This window comes from Alligator mississippiensis, chromosome 1 (genome assembly GCF_030867095.1).
Source record: "Alligator mississippiensis isolate rAllMis1 chromosome 1, rAllMis1, whole genome shotgun sequence".
NCBI classification, from domain to species: domain Eukaryota; kingdom Metazoa; phylum Chordata; order Crocodylia; family Alligatoridae; genus Alligator; species Alligator mississippiensis.
This window is the reverse complement of record NC_081824.1, coordinates 266469418-266492569: the sequence shown is the minus strand read 5'-3', so window position 1 is coordinate 266492569 and position 23152 is coordinate 266469418. Positions and strand designations below refer to the sequence as shown.

The 23152-nt window shown below is 43.8% G+C and overlaps 1 protein-coding gene across 1 annotated transcript in view; it reads left to right on the top strand.

Moving 5' to 3' along the window:
• Window positions 1–23152, top strand: part of GABRR3 (gamma-aminobutyric acid type A receptor subunit rho3) — a 58784-nt gene that overhangs the window by 4184 nt on the left and 31448 nt on the right. Inside the window, exon 3 of the mRNA XM_059724321.1 lies at window positions 19822–19934. Within this exon, the coding sequence (XP_059580304.1) occupies window positions 19822–19934 (113 nt within the window). The remainder of the gene's footprint in view (window positions 1–19821; window positions 19935–23152) is intronic.

The window sequence follows — 23152 nt, the reverse complement described above, 5'->3', positions numbered from 1 at the left end:
CAAAAGATGGGTGTACAGATAAAGGTGAAGAAATAGATATCCATTCTAAATGCCTGTTTTTATAGAGGGTTTGGACGGCTAAATTTGGCTGGCCAGTTTGGCACAATGGTCCTTGCTTTGTTACGCTACCTTAAATTACTCTGGAAGTTATCTGTGGGGGAAGAAAGACAAAGAAAACAGCTACACAGTGGTGGCTTGTAATGTTGCTTTATGACCACTAGGGATCAGACTTTAGTTAATAAACCTGTCTCAGGATAAAAACAGTTCCAAAGCAAAAAGTCACATATTTTAGTATATTAAATATCCTTTGTGCTAGTCCTGTTTGCAGAAGGTAGAAAGGAGTTTGTAAAGATACAGTACATTTTAATGAATGAACATCTGGCTGCAAAAGTGACTGATGCCTGAGCAAAGTACCAGATATATTCTGAGACCCCTGGGTAGGACTTGCCACTATAACAGGTAGAATATGGGAAGACCATATAGGGGGTGCATACAATTCCTTAATTGTTCTAAATGAACTAAGAGAATGGTTGGTATATTACTGGAAATGGATGGTGAAATGGTTACTTAACTGACAGATACCATATTTAAAAACCTAAAGAAACCCTGATGCAATATGTGGTGCTTCTCACACTAAAGCTTTCTGGCCAGGTCCTCAGAGTCCTGAACTAGATTGCTTCTAGGGAGTCTATTATGTTTCTGCTAAACCATTTTTTGTGCAAACTGCTGTGGTTTATGTGTTGTCTCCTGAACTTCCATAGAAGGAGACTTCAGTAGCGTGCAGTCATGCAGAGTTCATTCTTCCTAGTCTCAGCCTTCCAGATAAAATTACAAGGTCAGAAAATGCTGGGAGTTTGAAGATAAATATATGCTTATTCTGGCACTTAAGTATGAGCAACAGTGGATTATAAAACTGGTGCTATGTATACTGGGAAAGGAAAATATCAGCCTGCTATACACATGATACAGCTCTTCCAGCACTCTAGCCAGTTATCATACTTTTTATCATTCTGTAGTGTAGGGCCAGTGCTAAAATCATCAGACCCTCTTCCACAGAGGCTAGGGCCTGATTCTGCTCCATCAGTATAAAAAAAGAGTCACACCTACGTAAAACAAGCATAAGTGACAATATATCTCTGTCCTAAATTCAAATATTTTCGGGTCAGACTGCTCAGTTAGCAAAGCAAATGCATTTAGAATATGAATTTCTGTTTCCTTGCTGATGATGTGAGGTAAGTTTATTAGCTTCTGTTGCACCTGGCTGTAAATGCCTGTAGTCACAGCTCAAGTCAAACAATTCAGTGTTGCTTACTAAAAATTAAATATAGCAGAAGGGAGGTTGCTGCAGGAGTGGCTTATGCAATATTTACTGATTCATTTGGTTGATAAAGTGCCTGTTAGCACTGTAGACAGGTGTGACAGGGGGCCGTCTCCATGGCCAGCCCAACCGTTGGCCCGCCCACCTAACTTGTGTGCCTTCGTAACCAAGTTAAATAGTTGTTCCTAGGTGGGAGGCTGCCCATTTAATCCTCAATGCCAAAGGTGTAATACATGGCTCTGTACCACCCCTACACCATGTGCCATGCCTTGTAGATGGCATCACTACATGGCTTCAGCACCACACAGTGCCCCATCCTCACCTTTCACTGGGGAGGCACAAATGTGGCATTTCCTGGAGACTGTCTCACCACAGGCAGCCCCACTGTACCATCCAGCCCCAGGAGGGTGTAGTTTTAGGTCATTCCCCAGGACCAGGAACCTCCTCCATCCCCATAGTTCCTACCCTGAACCTCCAGGTGTTTTGGGAGCAGCAGATCTCCGGCTGAGTGATGTTCATCTTTTGGCTCCCTGCAGCAACTCCCCACTCAGCTCCTAGGGCTTGGGCTTATGCTGAGGCTGGCCAGCTCTCCTCCAATGCAGAGGCCCTCTTGTGGTCATGGGACCACCTAAGTAGGTCTAACCGCACCCACCGGCCACTCCACAGCCTGCTCAAGCATCTTAAAGTGGCAGGGACAACCTGTGCCTTGCTACAATGGGCAACAAGGATGGGGTTTTTTCTGTATAATTTGTAGTGTTGATAACTTCCAAAAGACCAACCAGGAATAGGGCCTGCTGTGCCTCAGCACCTTAGAAACAAGTGGAAAGAATCAGCTTTTGCCCTGCAGAGAGTGCAGTCTGATTTGAAACAAGGGGTGGAGGACTAAAGTGGTCCTTCTGTGCTCTGGCAAGTTGCCTAGGGGCCCAACAGAACTGCAGCTTCTATGTTGAGGGACGGCCTGGGGCTGCTTTACCTCTGATCTCCTCGAGACATGGGGAGGGAGGAGAAGAAAGAGGCTATCTTCGCTCCCATTATGCACGAGCCTTATGGGGAGGAGTAGGAGCAGTAGCACACTCAGCAGCTCTGGAAGGCATTCGGACTTCCTGAGGCCAGATGGTTCCTCCAGGTTCTGCCACTTGTATGGTGGTGAGCTGTATCTATATAGATAGTGAGGACTCAGATCTGAAATTGTGCCTTGTCTTGTGAGCATTTCCTGTGCTTTATTTTTAATTTTTTCAGTGTATCAAAATTAATTTGAAAATGGGGATCATTGGAAGGAGGCTTGAAAATACACCTATTAGGACAAACGACATCAGAAAGCCTAAGCACAAGTTACAAGGTTCCCAGCGCTCCCCTTCTGCTTAACTGCCTGTGTTGTCATCCTGTTGCCCTCTCTTCCTACAATGCACCTTATTTCTAAAGCTCTCCCTTCGAAGGCACTTATGGAGATAAATACACTGGAAATAAAAAGAGAAGCATAAGCTGTACATTGAGAGACTGCCAGAGAAGGGCTTTCAGTATTCACTTACCCCACTCACCTCCAAATCATTTTCTTACTCCATTCATTTTATGACTTTTAGAGAATTCCTCAGGGCAAAGGAGTGGAGTGGACTTTTTCCTATAGCTCCACAATCAAAAGAAATGTCTCTTTTCAAAATCTGTTTTCTTTGATATTTACTCGTCTCTAATTTGTTTCTCCCCAAAGCCATTGAGAAACGGTAGAAGAAATATGTACTGGAGGAGAAACACAAACTTGGGAAAATCTCATAAAGAAAGGATGAACAAGGGGAGAAAGATGTCCAGTTTCTGTTATCAAGGGAAAGGGAACAGAAGAATAAACAAAGTAATGGGTTACATTCTGCCTTGATTCACACCACTGGGTTTATTAGAAGTATAAATCAAGGAAGATTTTTGGCTCACCATACAGCCAGAGCTCACTCCAAAACAAGGATTGTTCCTTAACTAAGGGAGGGAAAACTGATGATTTTACTTCAAGAATTGCTAGTGTAGGAGATAAATGAGTGGATTTAGAGCTAAAATTAATTCAGCGATTGGTCTTGCTAAGGCTGAGTGACAAAGTAGAGAGAGTCCCCAGTTTAAAGGCCCTGAAAATAGCTTTGCAAAATGTAGAGGATCAGAGAAGTGGGGTTTTTTTTACAGCTGTAATGTCTGATTATAAGAAAATGTGCCACTGCTACCACTTGGGAGCCAGCAGAGGCACAGGTATGCTTCCCATGTGTCATGCAGGCTCGACCAAATTCCTAAGAGAATGTAAAAGGGGCTTCTTGTATAGAGAGATGTGAATGGCAGAGGGTACAGCTGGCTCCTGGAATATATAAGAGTTTGAGGCATTTCCTTCTCTGCATGCTCCAAAGTTGTGTGCAGGATCCTCTGTCACAGCTTTAAAATACCTTTTCAGATTCTCACTTGAACTTTGTTCTGTGAGAGATGGGAACTGACTGTTCACTCATGTGTTGAAAAAGTAGTACAGTAGTCAAGGCTGAATTTTCTCTGATATTGGTCAGTCCTCTGAGCTTGTTGCAAACTTGGCTGTTTTAAGTCAGTATGGACATGGTTTTCAGGAGTTCTGACCACTCCCAAATACCACTGAAGTTATCTGGAGTGATAGATACATATGAAAATTAGTATCTGAAGAAGTATTATTTCTGACTGCAATACTAGGACAAATGTGCCATGTAATTCCCTAAGGCTAGAAGAAAAGTGTTTATTAACAACCTTTTTCAGAAGCAAGATGTTGGCTGCCATGGTTCCCTTGCTTTACCTGTGGCAAGTTAGGGTGTTATGTCTTGTATCATGTCAGGGTTGATGGTAGTTTTACTAAGAGGTTAGATGATAGATTTGTATAGGATGGTTTGCATAGGGTTGATCCTGCCTCAGGCAGAGGGTTGGGCTAGATGACTTAGGGAGGTTCCTTCCAGCCCTACTGCTCTATGATTTCTATGAAGCGTCTGTCACTTGGTGTGTTGTCAGGGAAGAGCCATCATTATGAAGAATGTACATTCAAAGTGGCAGAGGATGCTATGGATGTAGTGTAATATCCCCATTGCAATGAAAAGTAGCTTTGGGAAATTTAGATCCAGAAATGACACCGCAGTACTCCTGCATTTGGATCCATGCATTTTCCACCACTGGAAGCCTTGTTTTCCTCCCTTCTCTTCTATCACAGTTTTCTGTGTAACTTGCCTGCTCTTTCCTTTTCCATGAGAAGGGACATCACAGATCTCTGTTACTCCTGATGGCTCTGCTAGTTTTCCATTTGTTTAACTTTGTGTTAATTTTTTCTTTCACTGGATAATGCAGCCTATTTATGATGTGCAAAATCAGGAACAGTGAGCTATTAACAACATTTAGTCCATATTATGAAGTTGTTACCCAGAATTATAATCTCTTAAGAGATTTTTTCACTAAGCCACCTTCTCAGAGTGCCAAAAAGTCTATATTACTTCTTAAGGGTAACCTGCCCCCCCTGTTAGTTCAAGATTAATGTGAAGTAGACAACCTATTAAATTATGCAAGACAGCTGGCTACTGGAAACCCTGTGCACTGTCCCCATGCACCGTGGGCTTGGCCATCTGCTAGGGGGTTGGAGGCCTGGGCTGCCTCGTGCATCCCCAGGCCTGGGCCCTCCATGCAGCATTGCCTGAGCTGCATCTGGGTCCTGGTGGGCTCTCCCATGTCTCCCCCCCACCCTGCTAGATATGGAGATTGTCCCTCCCCAGTGGAGCCCTTTCCCCCAGTGACTCATGACTCCATGGCCTTGGATGGTTGATCCTTGTCTTTTAGCTGCGGGTCCCTCTGCATGTGAGGCCCTGGGGCTCCTGGATCCTCCTTGGAGGATTTCTTCTCAGTGTGCTTGCTCAATCCTTCTCAGGTTGCAGCATGCTATAGCACCATACCTCTGGCTGCTTAAAAGATGGCACCAAAACTCTCCTGCTTCCCTGACTGGCCCTGGACTGGCTCCTGTACTGAGCCTACGTCACAGGTTCAGTGTCTGATTTGCTCCCTCTCTCCTCTCCACCCCTTTGCATCAGGATTGCAGGTTCTGCCCTTTTCTATACTCGCTGGTAAGTTTTTTTGTTTGTTTGTTTTCGCAGCAAGGCCACCCAAATTGTGAAGCCTGCCATTTTTCACAGAACCTGCCTGATTTCATGTTTTCCATGAAAAATGAGAAATTGCAATTTTGGTATGTCCCTAAATATGAGCCTGCAATATGATATAGCTGCACAAAGGGCAAATGCAGTTTTGAGCTGCATCAAAAGAAGCATTAGGTGCAAGATGTGAAGTGACAGTTCCCTTTTACTCAGCACTGGTTAGGCCTCATCTAGATTATCGTATACCGTTTTGGGATCCACATTTAAAAGGATGTGGAAAAGTTAGAGAGGGTTCAGAAACAGGCAACAAACATGATGAAGGGCTTGGAAGGCAAGTCACATAAGAAAAGGTTGAAGGAAATAAGACTTCAGCTTATGGAAAAGGCATTTAAGAGGGGACATGCTAGCAGTCTTGAAATACTTGAAGGGCTGCCATAAAGAGGAGGGAAAGCACTGTTTTTATTTTGCTGCAGAGTGGAGGTTGTGGACTAGTGGCTTGAAGTTGCAGCAAAATAGGTTTAGATTGGATATGCAGAAAAAACTTCTTCATTATAAGAACAGTGCATCAGTGGAATAGACTGCCTAGAGAAGCTGTGGACTCTCCATCGTTGGAAGTGTTCAACAAAAGGTTGATAAGCATTGGTCAAGGATGATATAGGAGTAGCTATGCTTATGGTCTACTATGGGAATTTTCCATGCTTCTGGACTTTGCTGGTTGCTTCCCCCTCCTGCTCCTACATGTGTCAAGGGTTTTCTTTCACCATCCTCAGAAACATTGGGTATTGGCTGCAGCCAGGGCTGGGGGTTATAACTGGGGTGTGACTTTGCTTCTGCTGGAACTTTAAATCTGGAGGTTTCTGGCTAGAGGGTCTTGTCCTATGCTCAGGCTCAGACTGACTGCCATATCTGTGGTCAGTAAGGAATTTTACCCAATGGCTAGACTGGTACAGACTGGGGGTTTTTGCCTTCCTCTGTATTGCAGAACATGGCCCTCTTCTTGGGATCTCTCAAGCATTTTTTAACAACCTTTGCAACAGCAGGCTACTGTTGTCTCCCTGCTTTACCCGTGGCAGGTTAGGATGTATATCTTGTGGTTGTGTCAGGGTTAACTGTGTAGTTTTACTAATAAGTTACACAATGGATTTGTATGGCATGGTTTGGACAGGGATGATGCAGCCTCTGGTGTGGGTTTGAGCGACATGACCTGTGGAGGTCCCTTTCAGCCCTACTTTTCTATTATTCATGTATTAATGCTGCTTAGTGTCACAACCCAAAGTTGTGATTTTTGTTTGTGTGTGCGCTTCGGCACCGCTAAATTATTTTCCCGCCGATTGTAGCTTTCTTTGCACGGTAGAGTTCTCTGCTGCGAGAGAGAGCTCTGGTGCAACAGGGATTTCCTGCCGAATTACAGCTTCTTTGCAGGGTGCATTTCTTTTGCATACTAGTGATGCACGTTGCAAAGGAGTTCCCGCCATTTGTATTTGGATTCGTGCCACATTATTGGCCAATTCCAAATGTAGGCACATGTGGCGGTTAGCTATTGGCTTGCTAGCCGTACAAAAGGCTTGGGTAGTTTCCGCCCAAGTCGGAGAGGGAGAGAAAGGAGGAGGGAGAGAGAGAACACTGTGTGAAGATCTCCAAGCGCTGTGGACCCTCGCGGACCCAATGTGCCTCCCCTAAGCAGGCAATAGAACCGAACCTACGGAGCTTTCGCTTCTAGCCTCTCCCCGTCGCCGATTGCAATCCCAGACGTATCCCTTTCCTGTAAACTTCGAACCCGCGGAGCCTCAACTCCGGGGAACCCTTCGAACCCAACCAAACCAGACCCGCAGAGCCTAAACAACTCCGTGGGAGCAATCAAATTTGTCGTGGTCCTCTAGCGAGGATCTAAGCGGGAGCTGTGCCTGGAAACCTGTCCAGCCTACACCACTACCATCTTTGGGTGTAAGTAAACAATCTTTTCAATCAACCACTACGCGTTTGTGACTAACTCTAGCTCGTCGCTGGCTCTCTCCGACCCCGCGTGCCCGGGCTGCTGGCCACAGCCTGCATGAGCGAAAGACGGGCCGCGGATCGCCCCTCCCGACCCGCACGCGGCGGTGGGAGCGGGGCCCGGCCCGCACACTTAGGAGATCTTTGACTTGCAATGTTGATAACCTCTCTTTCCATTCCTCTCACATCTCCTCTGCAATCTTACGTATCCAGTTTCCACGTATTCTGCACAGTGCTCTTTCTGTATAGAGTGCTCTTTCTCTTTGCAGTTTGGCTTTTAAAGGTGTTAAGGCTCCATCCACAACACCAGTTGATTTTTGTAGGGGATGCAGTTACTCAGGAGTTCTGAAAAATCAGGCCGTATATCACTTCCTTTTAACAGTGGAGTTTTTCTTCTTCAATTTTATAATAGCTCGTGTCAATGAGATGAACTTCTATCTGGGGATTTGCTACTGATAGTAACTGGTAATCCCCTGTCTGTAATTACCTGCAACACTTGTACTCTTCTGCATATCAGTGGAAGATGCTTCCCTCCTTAATGGCAGTGGGTTTAATTAACTTTGTTTCTTTATTTAGGAGCTGTTTCAATTCACTCAGATATTCTAGAGTTGCTATTTTACATTGTGTCTTGTCCTTAGCAGCTAAATACCAGCATTACAAGCTTTGCATGGGGAAAAGTGCAGGGATAAATTTAAGAGAATATTTTAATGGCAACAAAGAGCAAGATGTTCTAATTGTGTTTAAACACAAAGACCTACTAATGACTGGCCCATTACAGTCAAAGTCCATTATCTTGCTTTTATTTCTCTGCAAGGAAAACTCCTCTTAGGATTTATTATTCCCAAATGCATGGGAGATTAACCTGTTTTCTTAATGGTGATTTTAATGATATTATAATCTGCTCTGTGTAATAATGTCCTACACAGAGAAAATGAAAACAATTCCTGGATGTCTCGAGTGTATTTCAACAACCCTTGCAGCAGTATGACACTGGCTGCTGTAGTTCCCCTGCTTTAACTGTGGCAGGTTAGGGTGACTGTTTAGTTTTAGTAATAGGTGAGAGGAGGGTTGTATGGGATGGCTGGGATAGAGATAGTCCAACCCCCTCAGGCACGGGGTTGGACTAGATCAGCATTTCTCAACCTGTGGGTTGTGACCCAAAAGTGGGTCACAAAAATATATGAAGGGGCTGTGAACAAACTTTAAAAATGGATTCTCCTTTAAAAGAAAAAAAAAAGGGAAACTATGGCTTTTGCCATGCAGGCTAGCAGAGCTCCAGCCTGCAAGAGGCAACTTGGGGGCCCCCCTGCCCCACACACTGGGGGCTGGGGGTGAGGGGCAGCAGGTTGGGAGAGGCACTGGATCTGGACTGACCATCAATGTTTACAAATGGTCCTGGTACAAAAATGGTTGAGAAGCACTGGACTAAATGATCTTCAGAGGTTCTTTCCAGCCCTATTTTTGTATGATTTTATAAGGAAATTCTTTGGATGGCAATATCTGATTTCCCCATTGATACCTAAAGAAGTGGGGGAGTTGCATCTGTACCTTAGTCCCAGCCAAAATGCACTCCAACTAGAACCAGTGGTAGACCTCCCTGTGATTTCGATGGGAACTGAGTTAGGCTACCCCTAAGCACTTTTGAAAAGCCTGGCTGGGAGCTCTCTTTTCAGCACCACCGTGTAGAAATAAGGTATTTGCTGCTCTCTGGAGCAGTAGAGCAGGCGGACTGGTCTGTCAAAGACACATGGTGTCTTGTTACCTCTTCCCAGAGTAGTACCCAGAATACCTCTTCTGGGAGGAGGGTGACTGAATTGCATTCTCAAAGGGTGGAAGTCAGTACACAGCCTTGTCTAACAGGTCGGTAATGAGTTTGCCTGTGAGCTGGTATCGCTTCACCATGTTTCAGGAGCAAGGAAGTTGAGTAAATCCTTTTCTAGCCGGTCTACTGGGCTGGAAGCAAGCCAAAAAAGAACGAATTTCTTAAGCAATAGAACATTTTTTAACCAGCTCAGATCACCACACACATATCATACTAGTTCTCTGTTACCTACACAGCTTACCTAACCAATATCAGACCAAAATCAGGTTCTCAGTCAACAGCCCTCATTACCTCTGGATCCGTTTCTCTCTCTCACACTTTCTTTTTTTCATGGAGAACCACAGAAGTGTCTCTAAAGAAAATGAGTGTTGGGATCAGGAGCAGAGCTTGCTCACTGGCTTCCTGCAGCCGTGGGACATTCTGTTTGCAGAGAAGAGAATGACTATAACTTTTACCTCCTTGAGATCTGAGTTTAAGGCTCACCTGTAGACACTGGCCTCCTCACAATAACACCAGCCACTGGAAAAATGTGAGACAGATCAATAATAGAAAATGGAAGAAGGAGGATGTTAAAAAAAGCAGATTTCTTTAGGTAGGGAAAAAGGAGAGAAAACAAAGCACTTTTAGTTGGGTCCTTCTGTTTTGTAATTTTTCAGATGTCCAGATACCCTGATTAGACTAGATGAGACCAGACAGATGAATCAGGTCATCTCAGAAATGACTCCAGTTTCTTCTTGGAGTGATTCCTATAAGTTTATTCAGTATTCTTTTTTCTGGTGCGTTTGAAATACTGGAATAACTCTATAAAACCTATTAGGGTTGCTATATATTGAATGTTGTTTTTCTTAATTTTTGTCTCAGTTGTAGCTCTTAAAAAACAGAAGCAATGTTGTGTATAGTTTGATCTTTTGGAAGTCAATCATTTCTGGCAGTTTTAGAAGTATAGGGAGAGAGGTTCCTTGCTACCATTATACAGCACACATACCCAATGCTACTCCCAGGATGCATCCAGAAATCCCACCTAAGGGTCTGCAAGGCCTGCTGGCATCATGACCTAACCATCTCTCTGATGGAAGCCAGGCTGTGGCAGATAGCAGAGTAACTTTCCTGAGGGACAAAGAGTCAACAAGAGGCAATGGGGAGGAAGGTTGGTAATAAGATTTAGCACCTTTGACTGACACTATCACGTGAATCTGACTCAAAACAACAATAGTGACTGGGGAAGATTTTTCAAAAGCACATACTGGGGAGAGGCCCAGTTCCTAGTGAAGATCAGTTGGAGTTAATTGTCCTTTTGCCTTTGAAAATCTCCCCATGGATGTATTTTGCTTGCCTAAATAACTGAATTGGAGATCCCTGTGGACTTCCTTGTGTACAGGAACCTTTAGGGAGACCAGGCCAAATCCACGAAGCCTGGTCCAAAGGTGGGCTGTGGCTTGCAACCCATCTGCTATTGCCACTTCCCCCTCCCTCTGAATTGCCGCTGACATGTGATGGCTAGAAAATGGTATTTAGAGGTTTGTTTTGGGGAATTGGCTTATAGGTAAAATATATATGTATTAGAATAATGGCCCATGGTGGCAGCAAGGTTTAATTGATTTCTAAAGGCCTGGTTGTCACACAGTTTCACAGCATGAGATAGGATGGCACCAGCTCACAAGGCCCAAGAGTAGGGGGCCTAAGAGTTCAGTTGTGCGGGAACAGACCAAATTAGGAGAAGACTCAGAAAGCCCAAATTAGGATGTGTGCTCATGCTGGGCATATGAAACAAAGAAATATGCTGACAGGACAGAACGTGGACAGCGTGATGACCACAGAAAGACTAATCAAAGATATCCATGGATGGAGAGTCATGAGGAGGGGGAGGGAATACAAAAGCAGAAACTTGAGAGCAACAAGGGTCCCCATCCTCAAGAAAGGTACCTGAGATGGGGAACCCGAGGTACCATGGACTGCGGGCATATCGCTAGCCCATATCATCTACCCCACTGGGGTGGGTGGGTCTCAGCCTCCAACCTCCAGGCTGCTGACATTTGACATCCCAAAGCAGGGGTGACGCGTAGGGGGTGCTTACGAGTGCACATGCACCCCGTGAGCGTGGTGGTGCACCCTCTGCAAAAAGGTCCCACTGACACTATTGGCGGTGCCTGCAGGCAGTCGCTGCTTGCCACCCCACCACCGCCACCGCTGGTGGTGTCTGCAGGTGGTCCACAATTGCCTCTGGCTGCTGCCACCACCAGCAGTGGCACCTGCAGGTGGTCGCCAACAGTGCCAACGGTGTCTGCAGGACCTCCCAGCTTACCGCCACCGAGCTCCCACCACCGCCGCTGCACTCCCACTGCCACCAGAGCAGCCATGCCGCACCAGCCACCAGGGACACCTGCCATTCATGTTCCAAAGAGAACCTCAGGGTGAAGTTGTCCTTTGCTTGAGGAAAAAAATATTTAGAAACAATATTAAAGATACTACTCTCAGAGAGCAAGAGAACTGATGTTTATCTGCTATTTTTATGGATGGTGGTATATTTATTATTAAACTGTTGGTAATGGAAAGTTAATAGATCTTATCCACATAGTTAGGTTCTATAGGCTTGTTAAAGTGATGGGATAGCTGAAGGCAACTCCAAAAAAGGAATGATTGGTAGTATTTTTAAATTTCAGATGAAGTGTCAAAAATATTTGATGCCAGAATTTGGTTTTGCATTGAGTTTATCTCAACAAGTTACACTTCTTAGAACTGATTATATTTCTCCAGTCAAGATGTCCACTTCTATAAATCATAAAGAAAATAAGGTTAGCAGTCTGTGGGACAAAGTGTTACTTATCCAATTAAGAAAATATTTCGATCTATGTACAAAATAAGTTTGAGGATGCATACAGTAACTAAGATTAATTTAGTGGCTTTTTCTCCTTATGCACAGATTTTTATGTGGTGTTGTGTAGGATTAAGGGGGATTAAGTATTTGACATCATTCCTTTGTCTGTACAGAGCTACATTTGAGAATTTACTGAATGAGTGAGAAAACTACAGCCTACCCTGAAACAGTGGAAGCGATGGATCAAACTGAGCATCAACAAAAGGAATTTCTATATTTGTTACATTTCTAAATGCAAACACAGCTCTTTGACAGCAGATACTCTAGTATATAGATCCTAAAGAGTTTTGAGATTTGCTAAAATAAGAGGGGAGCTCAAGACTGGGATGCCTTTGTCTTTTGTTTTCAGTGACGCCTTGTTTATCTTGCCTCCACTTTATGGTATACTGTTCCTCAATAACAGGATCACTAAAAATAAAAAACCATTCAGGTGGATTGGTTGAATCTGTCGTGTTTCTGTTTTGGGAGAGATGGACCTTGCAATAAAACTGCTGTTCCTTACCTGCCTATGGCCAACAGTGGTGCTAGCCAGCGTAAATTCTCAAAGTCGTCATCACCATCATCATCATCATCATCAACAGCAATGCTTGCCCATGAGGAAACATACCAGGTAAGCTGTATACCCTGGCTTGGGCCATGTTTCTAATAAATTTTGTGTGTCTGTCAACAAAATGAGGAACAAATCTTCTTTATTCAGTGTCCCACTTCACCAGATTCTCTATCTGCACAGAGCACAGCGTGTCCCCAATATTGATTTAGCCTGTTGATGCTCTTAAATCACAAATAATAAACAACAACGATTTCATAACAAATGTTCTATCAGTGACCATGACAGCATCTACAGCATGATTATTATATAGTATAATGATAGTATACTATTTTGTGTTTGTGTCTACTAGTTATATATCAATTAGTTATTATTTGTGCAGCTCTTTACAATGTTAAACACATATGAAGACTAAATATTGTGATTAGTTTATCACTATCAATGCACACCTGTCCCAGAGCATCATATTTTAATACCATCAGAAGAAGAAATGCATACCAAGATTGGGCCATTATTATATTATCTTTATTGCCCCAAAGATGATAATATTTATAATCTCATGCTACTGCCTTGTAAAGAAAAGAACAAGGTGAGCTTAATTATTTTACAGTCTAGTTTCTTTTCTGCAATGCAGCCACACACTAGATTTTATTTATACAATTGTTCTGTGTCTAACTGCTAATCTCACTTCTTAACCAGATTCATTAATTTTGCTTAGTTTGAGTGGGATTAAATCCAACTATTGGAACTAAAGGCAGGCGTGAGAAAGGTAATAGTTATTACTTTGCCTTTCTTCCTCTGGGTTGCTGATTTATAAAGAAATATGATGCAAAGCTTTTTGACACATAAGTTTCTAGGCAAAGCAGCTCTCTTTGCAGTAACAGTTGGTATAGGTACAGTTTGATATTATGTCTATGGGGTGAAAACTCTGAATGTGAGTCTGTATGCGTTATAAGATATACATATAAATGAAAGACCCCCAGTTACTGCTAATGATAACCCAAACCCATCAAAGTTCTGCCTTCTTACAAAAGTAGGAGAAAATGCCAAAAAAAAAAGGTAAATTTAAGGAAGAAGAGGGAAGACATTCTGGCATTATGTTATAATGGTGACTACTAGCATTGCATTATAATGGACAGCGTGAGGCCTATAGCCTGTTCATAACTTCTTTTATGTTGATAGAGTACAATGTAATAGGACTATTCTGGCATATTTGGTATTTTTTAAGCTTGAATGTCCATTTCCTATGTTTTGCTGTGGGTAGGATTACATGCCCTGTAATAAACTTCAGGACCGGAACTACTGAGTGCTGCATTACTCTGAATCCCTGAATTTCTTCCTGATGCCGTGTGTCAGAAATGCAAAGCAATGGGAGCAATGCAAATTTAAAAACTGAAGTGCTTGAAGCAGCTGCCTAGTTTAAGGGAGCTCCTCAGGACTTTGATATCTAGGTCATGGGTTCAAATGTAGTCCAAGCCAAGCATGCTGGAAAGATGTGGTGGCTCAGCAGCCTGTCAGAAATGACCTGAGTGTTTGCCAAGGGCAGTTACCCATAACGGTAAAGCCAAAACAAGTCACTATCAAAATGAGAACTAACTGGCCGCTTGTGAGTCTAAGCAAATAGAAAATAAACTGGAACAGACCCTCACCTTTTGGCTAACCTGCAAGGTGTTTCCCGGTAGTGTGAGTTGAAGTGTATTGGTTGGAAGATGAGGAGGGATCACAGGCCACTGTTGCCCGTGCTTGTCCTGTTTTGTGAATGACAGATTTATGTCTCTGTGCTGTTGATCCAATCTTCCCCACTGGCATAAATATTCGCAGAATGGAAGAGGGGCCCCATAGTGAGAATGAGCAGCTGCAGTGAAATCCTACTTGACAGACTGTGCTGGCTGATTGCCACATGATAGCAATAATGTTTAGTACTAGAATATAACCCTCTTCATCTTCAGTGAGCTCTATAGGCATCAACTAATTAATCCACAAAACGTTCCCCGGAGATGGGCAACATAAAAATGGGAAGACTGTCGGCTGCAGCCTCCATAAAGAAGTCAGTGGAGCTAGATTGATTTATAGCCCCGAGGATCGGGCCCCAAATATCTGCGTTCCTTAGACCCTGGCTATGTAAAGGCTGGGACTGGAACCAGAGGGTACCAAAAACTAGCAGCTGCAGGGCAGCATTTCTGCAGAAAAGGGCCAAATAGGTTTAATTTCTCTTTGTTCGATTCTTTTTGGCTTTATTTTGAACAGGGACATTCCCGCTAAGACATTACAGCAGGGCCCAATTTCCCGTCAGTCTCTTTTTCCTTCTGAGGAAAAACCTTTCAGCCAGCACTAGAGTGATTAGGGACACTGTTGCCAGATGGCCTTGGTTAAATGTGTGGCCTTTTAGAAAGCATCCCATGTGAAAATGTTACTTAACCTACAACTTCCACTGGTTTAATAGAGTAACCTAATTCCCCCTCCAAAGCTATTTGTTTGCATTCTCTTGCAAAGAAGATTTTAAGGCATTAGCCAAAAGTACATGAGAAAGAGATTATTCTCGTGGTCCATTTCCTACAATAAAGAACAAAAAATTTGACTGTAAAAATGTTACAGGTCTTTTCTTTTTTTACATTAGTGAATGCTGATTTTTAGTAAAAACATGGAAAAATCCACTCTTATGAGAGAGATCAATGTACATTTGTGATGACTGCATGATTTTTTTATTACTGAGTTCTTGTTTGGGCTTGAAGGTTTGATAAATCGCTCAATTTAAGGGTCCGAAAGCAAAATTGTTGCAGCACAACACAAAAGCAAGAATTCTCTTTCCCTGACCTCTCCCCGTTGGGGCACACTGACTTGACAGTGGCTGAACTGACAGACACAGGAGTCTGTGATTCTCTGAAACATCAGTTTTTAATTATTTTCTTTCTTTTTAACTTGATTCATTAACAAATCAACATTATCAAATAAAAATAATTTTTAAAGATTTAAATCCCTTAAAATAGGCATAAAGACAGATATTTATCTTCCATCAATAGTGCTCCCTTAACCCAAGTCATTGTCCACAGAGGAGTCTTGTGTTCTTTTTCCTCTTCCTTTCAGTCTCTGGCAGTTCCTTTATGTTTTAGTTCATGTTAAGCTTTTGCATTTCTCATTTTTCTATGGCAGTGTAAGAATAATGTAGCCATAATGGTCCAGAAATTATGCAAGAGGCAAGGATTCTTTAGGGTGACACATTTTATTGGATCAACTGTGTAGCTGGGATAGAGTTAGACATTTAAGCATTTGAATGTAAGACTCTCTTTTGAATGTCTTGCATTTGAAAGTGTGTCTATCTCTATCCCAACTATACAGTTGGTCTAACAAAATATTACCCTAGGAAAGGCGTGTCTCTCATACTCTATCTTTATATATAACTTAGCTTTCAAGTCTGATATCCATATCATTTTCTCGTTCCATTTCCCAGATCAGAACTCTACTATTCCATGTCCTCTGTATCCTGTTCAAACTGGCTAGTTTTACATAGATTGTAGTCACTAAAGTTTTAATGACTGACAATTGTTTTTGCATCATCTACAGGGAGAATTTATTTATTTATGTTCCTTAGCTTTCACAGTAACTTATTTTTAGAAGTCCAACTGGAAGCTCTAACAGTACTACTAATCGCCCAGGAACATTCAATGATATTCAAGTATATTAACTCTGCCACATAATGGTTTGGAAAAGAACAGAAGTTAATTATTAATTATGGGCACCTGTCACAGTAGTAACTGAGCAATCTTGGTTACAATCTTTGAACATTTCTTTTTTAATGTGATTTCCTGGGTCTTCTTTGAAAAGGAAAAGCTCTATTAGGAGCCACTGTTCAATGTTTTCGCATAGTTTGAACCCTGGACTTTCAGCAGAAATCTCTGTCATTTGGGCCAAAGGAGTAACTACAGTTGCTTACAAAAGATCAAGTTTGTTGCTCTGCTCATAGTGAAAGATACAGAGCATGTCCAAGTACCGGAAAAATGCATGTGTTTTCATGTTTTGGGCACAGCAAAACCAAGAAACAATTCAGCAGAGTTTTTTTGAGGGCATGGTATAAGTGAGACTTGAGCCTGCCATAGTGGTGGTCTGGATTCTTTAGCTTCATAGATTGTTAGGGGCTGGAAGGGACTCTGCAGATCATCAGGTCCAGCCCCCCCGTTCTAGGCAGGAAGACAACTGGGGTTAGGTGACCCCAGTGAGGTGACTGTTCAGTCTCCTCTTGAAAACCTCCAGAGTAGGTGACTGCACCACCTCTGGAGGGAGTTTATTCCACAGTCTGGACACCCTGACTATGAAGGAGTTTTTCTTGGTATTAAGCCTGAAGCAGCCTTCCAGGAGTTTATATCCATTGGTCCTGGTCTTCCCAAGGGGTGCCCCAGTGAACAGCTGTTCACCGAGCTCCTTATGCACTCCTCTGATATAGTGGTAAGCTGCTATTAGGTCCCCTCTCAACCTTCTCTCCTCCAGGCTAAAGAGGCCCAGGTCCCTCAGCCTTTCCTTGTATGGCTTGTCTTGCAAGACCCTGATCATACAGGTGGGTCTTCTCCAGACCCTCTCATGCTTTTCCACATGCTTATTGAAGTGCGGCACCCAGAACTGGACACAGTACTCCAGCTGTGGTCTCACCAGTGCTGAGTACAGTGAGAGTATCACTTCCTTAGTTTTACATGGGATGCATCGTTTGATGCATGCAAGCACGTTATTTGCCCTGCTGGCCACTGCCTTGCACTGACGGTTCATATTCATGTGGTGGTCAATCATTACCCCTAGGTCCCTTTCGGCCGTGGTGCAAGTCAAGCTGTCACCTCCGAGCCTGTATGTAAGTTGAGGGTTGTTTACCCCCAGATGGAGCACCTTACACTTGAAAGTGTTAAACTTCATCTGGTTCCAGTATGCTCAACTCTCAATCCTGTCCAGGTCCACCTGTATCTGCAACCTGCGTTCTGATGTGACCACACTGCCCCATTACTTGGTGTTGTCCATGAACTAGGCCAGTGAATTTTTCACTCTCCCATCCAAATCATTGATAAAGATGTTGAAAAGCACTGGTCCAAGCACAGACCCCTGAGGGACACCACTGGCCACTCTGCACCGGGCTGACACAGATCCGTTCACAAGAACTCTCTGGGTCCTACCCTGTAGCCAGTTTCCCACCCACTGAGCCGTCAAGCAGCTGAACCCACAGTCTTCCAGTTTTCCCACAAGGATATCATGGGGTACTAGATCAAAAGCCTTTTGGAAGTCTAGGTATATAACGCCTACCATGTCTCCCATGTGCAGGTGGTTAGAGACCTGGTCATAGAAGTAGATGAGATGGGTAAGACAAGACCTACCCGCGACAAAGCCATGCTGGCTATCGTTCAGAATCTTACCTTCCACAAGTGTATCGCACATAGATTCTTTAATGAGCTTTTCCAGGATGTTCCCTGGGATGGAGGTTAGGCTGATTGGCTTATAGTTGCCTGGGTCCTCCCTCTTCCCCTTCTTGAAGATGGGCACAATATTGGCTCTCTTCCAATCCTCAGGGATCTCCCCTGTGCGCCATGAATTCTTAAAGAGCTTTGCCAGGGGTTCCACAATGACCTCAGCCAGCTCCATGAGCACTCTTGGATAAAGTCCATCCAGTCCTACTGACTTATTTATAAATGTCTAGCTTTTGTAGTTGGTATTGCACCCACTCAGCATCCACAGTGGGGAGGCTGTAATTCCTGGCATGCCCCCTATGAGCCTTATTTTGCTTGTCTTTCCCCTTGGTCCGGTGAAATACCAAAGCAAAGTGGGCATTGAGGAGTTCAGGTTTTTCCTGAATGTTAGTTACCAGCTGTCCTGAGGTGATCAGCAGGGGTCCCACACTTCCATTTGTTTTCCTTCTACTGCCTACATACCTAAAGAAGAACTTCTTATTGTCCTTGCCTCCTGCAGCTAACCTAAACTCAGTCACTGCCTTGACTTTCCTGATCATTTCTCTACAAGTGTGAGATATACACTAATATATAGTCCTTCTTGGGGACCGTCCATAGCTTCCACTGTGCATACACCTCTTTTTTCTTTTCTAAGAGGATGGCAATGTCCCTATTAAGCCAGGAGGGCTTTCCAGCCCTCCTGCTACCTTTCCTCTTTACAGGAACAGTTTTCTTTTGTGCTTCAAGTATTGTGTCCTTGGGCAACAACCACTCTTCATGCACCCCATTTGCCGTCCCTTCCTGGTGTCTTATAGCCTCCCCTGCTAATGCTCTGAGCTTGTTGAAGTCAGCATTCTTGAAGTCCAGGACTTCAATTCTGCTGGCTGATTTGTCAACCTTGTGGCGGACAGTGAACCTGATAATTTTATGGTCTCTGTCGCCCAAGTTACCCTCAATGTCCCTAGGTTGTAGAACTTCTCAGTAGGTTATGAGGACTTGCTCAGTAAAGGCTATTTTGAAGGGAACAGACTTACTAGAAGAGAATCTAGAGCTGGTTTCAGCAGCAGTGGCAAGAAGTTCATCTGTATTTGTATGCATGCCATGGGGAGTTTCACCTGTGTATAGCATGCTGAAATGAGGCTGAGAGTTCATCTGCAGTGTTAATGGAAAGCTGACCATTTTTTAGCAGCAAACTAAAATAAACTGCACAGCACAAAATAACAAACAGGAAATCATTATTTTTGTCAGCTTATAACATGGCTGAATCTGAGTGAATTTCCCAGGGGACATGGAAAAGTACCTCCTTGATCCCAGACAATAAGACTGTCAAATTCAGAGGTAATCTCTGGATGGAAGTCACAGTCACACTGTGTAATATGGACATAATACAACGTGACATCTATTAAAACTACAATTACACAATATTATTTCCAAACACAATTTATATTGTATCAATGTCTTCAATAAGTGTGTGTCTATGAATCTTGGTTATAATCTTTTCCAATCGCAAAGTTAACCTCTGAAGGGAGAGAAAGGGGCAAATATAGAGAGATGGAGTGTATTTTCACTCCTGACCTACCCCTGCAACCTCCATCTCATCAACTTCATTCATGTGGTTCTATCACAGACTCCTAGCTTCAAGAATCTGGGGATCTAGTCTCATATCTTCATTTAATCATGACTGTCACCATCGCTCAATATAATAAAGCTTTTTACTTGATTTTTTTTTTCAATGCAGCAAACGAGAAATTAGTATGAGGAAACTAGATAGTACCAAACTTCGACCACTGAAGTATGAGCAGATTCTTCGCATAGAGGAGCATGATTTTGCAATGAGACCTGGATTTGGAGGTAAGCAGTCCAAAATAGCATTATTGTGCTAGTTAATGATTTCTTCTTATGCAGTTGGCTGTAGAATCCACACCCAGCAGGTTCATTTAGAAATGGAGTAAGTGTAACTTTTTTCTCCACCCTGCTGTGGACTTAAACCAGGATGTAGATTCAGTCGAGATAATTTTTATATTTAGTGTTACATGGGAGGAGTTGCCCAAACTGCCTACTTTCCACAATAAATTATTTTTATAGAAACAATTGTATTGTCAGACCACTGCATTAATGTGACCCCTGAAATTATACAGCCTAGTAGCAATTAGCAAATTACTGAAAGCCAGTTAGCAATTCCTGAATATGTTGTGTCAGCATGATTAAAGCAAAACCCTACCCCTGGATTTTCAGTTTATTGGTACACAGTCTTTCAGGTTACTGGGTTGTATACTTATTATTTCACTCTTTAATTATGTTATATGTGAATAAAAGTGGCACTGGATGGAAAGTTCATAATTTGGCTATCCCGTGGTAGGGGCAGCATCTACCCCTGGCTGTCCCGTGGCATGTTTCTTTGGAGTTGGAGCATGATGTGCATAAGAATGACAGATTTTGGCTCTAAATTGCAACAGTTAAAATGAGAAAGCTGCTATGCTAAAAGGCTTTTCTGAACCTCTGAGTCTCGCTCTGTGCTCATGATCTGTGGAAATTGACTGGCCTGCTCCAGATTATAGCCTCGTGCTGTCCTTCAGAAAGAAGAGGGAGGGACTGATCTCAGATGTGGTTAATTTGAGTGACCAAAGTGAAGATAGGGAGCAAACACTACACACACTCCTTCTTGCAGGGAGAGTTGGTGCAGGTAGGCTTTTCTGATGGAGGCCTACAGGTGAGGGGCACTCAGGCATATAGCGCAGCATGTCCTATGGGCTCCTGGGGCTGCTAGAGACTGCTGAGCACACCCAAGCACATGGGACCCCCTTGATTGGCTGCCCATTGCAGGGAACCGCACCTCCAACTCCTGTTCTCTCACAGCAGGCCTTTCCTCCAGCCCTGCTTGGAGGCTTTCAGAAGAGCCTCTGAGCAAGTGCCCTCACTTGTTAATTGCAGACGTATCAGTTTCCCGGCTTGCCCACACCCTGCCATGGCACCCTACTGTGCGTGCCCAAGCCCACACACCCAAGAGCTGCACCATGTCTTGCTTCTTGCCCTATGCAATTCTTGCTGGAGGCTGTCAGCTTGCTACAGTGGCTGCAGTGTCTTGAGTGAAAGGCTGTGTTATATACACTGTTGTTTACATTGTATGTATGTTGTACATTCAATATACAACATACATTGTTACATTGTACATTGTATGTATGTATACAGGGCATGCTGGGCCTGTAAGGACAGGCCTCAAGCACAGAATTTCTATTACTGTCTTGGTCTGATACAAAAAACATCCTAAGGGGGTTGTTGGTCCTGGATAGAGTGACAGACATTGTAGGCAACAGTCAGAAAAGCTGAGAAATGAGGTAAAGCTGTAAAACACTCCCTTCCCTCTACAAGAAAGGAAGACCTGGAGGGAGCGCAGCATCACTATTGTTACCTGCTGGTTGGGTTCTTAGATGCAGCATCCAACAGAGAAGGAGCATGGGACGGGCTTGTACAGAAGATGTCTGGAAAAGGGACAGGGTGAAGGCCTAAGTGGCAAACAGACAAGTGAGCATAGGCAGCAGCCCAGAGAAGGTGGGGTAGGAAGTAGCGCAGCTGGTGAACTCTGAGACAGGAGGGGCAGGTGGAGCATCACACTGTATCATCCAGTTTCAAATATTTTTTTATTTTATTTTATTTATTCAATTTTTGTTTGTTTACAAAAACAGTGCCATAAAACATAACGTCATTTTTTTTATGTTTATCAAAACTAAGCCCCCCAGCTCCCCAGCTGCAAACTCCCAGTTCCTAGCTGGAGTGCAAACCTCCCCACTCCCTCAGCCCCCAGCCAGCTTCCCTCCTGCCCTGCAACCCCCCAGCCCTCTGCAAGCCCCACTTACCTCACAGACTCCAGAAGCAAAGTGAGCCTGATCCAAGCCTTGGGTGACTAAGAGCATCAGGCCCTGCCCTTTCCCCTCCTCCTCCCCTGCCCCTCCACGCTGGTACCCCAGGGCCAGGAGTGGGAGGGGGTGTGTGTGTGTCTGTGTCCATGCAATGAGGGAGGGGGAGAGAGAGAGTGTGCGTGTTGGGGGGTGTGCTTACAAGAGTAAGACTTTATTTTAAGCTGCTGTGCGATCACCTCTATGTGCACTACACACACATGTAAATCAGGACAAAAATATTTTATGAAATAAAATGAATGAATGTTGTAGATGTTCGATTTTTAGAATATAATATGGTATTTTTCTGGTTCTGAGATGGCAAAACCCTTTGCTGAAAGGAATACTTCTGAGGGCAAGGGCAGGGTCTTCTGATGGTAAAGGTCAGGGGTTAGGGGGCAGGACTTCTGGTCCCAAGATGGTGAGCAGAGGGTGGGGTACCTGTCAAGGGGCAGGGCTACCCATGCAGCCCTCAATAACTTGCCAAAACTCGGTAAATGGCCTGAAATAATTGCCCACCCCTGGTGTAGGGGCTGAGGACTGCAAGCCATACAAGATTAAATCCTTTCCAAACATTAGGGCTTAACTAGTTCAGAAGAGCCTAAACTAAGCTGGTGAAAGGGAGGAGGCACCACACCCAAGCAGGAGCAGTTGGAGATGGGCTGGACTCAATTCACCAGTTCCCTGCACCTTGTGTGTTATTCACATCAGTGCAGAGCAGGTGCGAAGCACCACCATTTTGAAGTGGTAATGTGTAATACCAGGTAGGCCCTCCCATTCCACTGGTATAAGTGATGGCACAAGGTGCAAGGCAATGGTGGTAGATTGGGCCTAGTGCCTCCAGAAGCCTTGGTTGGCATTAGTAGCTGTTGGAAGGGGCGATAGCCTGAATAAGTTAGACATCAGTCTTGCTTCCTCCAATGAAGCTCTTCTGGAAGGCATGGAGTTTATAAAGTCCTGACCCTGACTGATAGAGTCCTGCCAGCAGGATTGCGCACACATCCTGCATAGCCTAACTACAGCAGTTACTGTAGGGGAAAGAGTGCTTACCTCTTCCCACCAGTGTACCTGCATAAGCCCAGCAATAATCTGGCTTTGGGATAATAGAGAGAGACTTACAGCACTTTGGCTTTACACAGGCAGGAGATGTGTTTTTTTCAAGCTTAATAAATAATA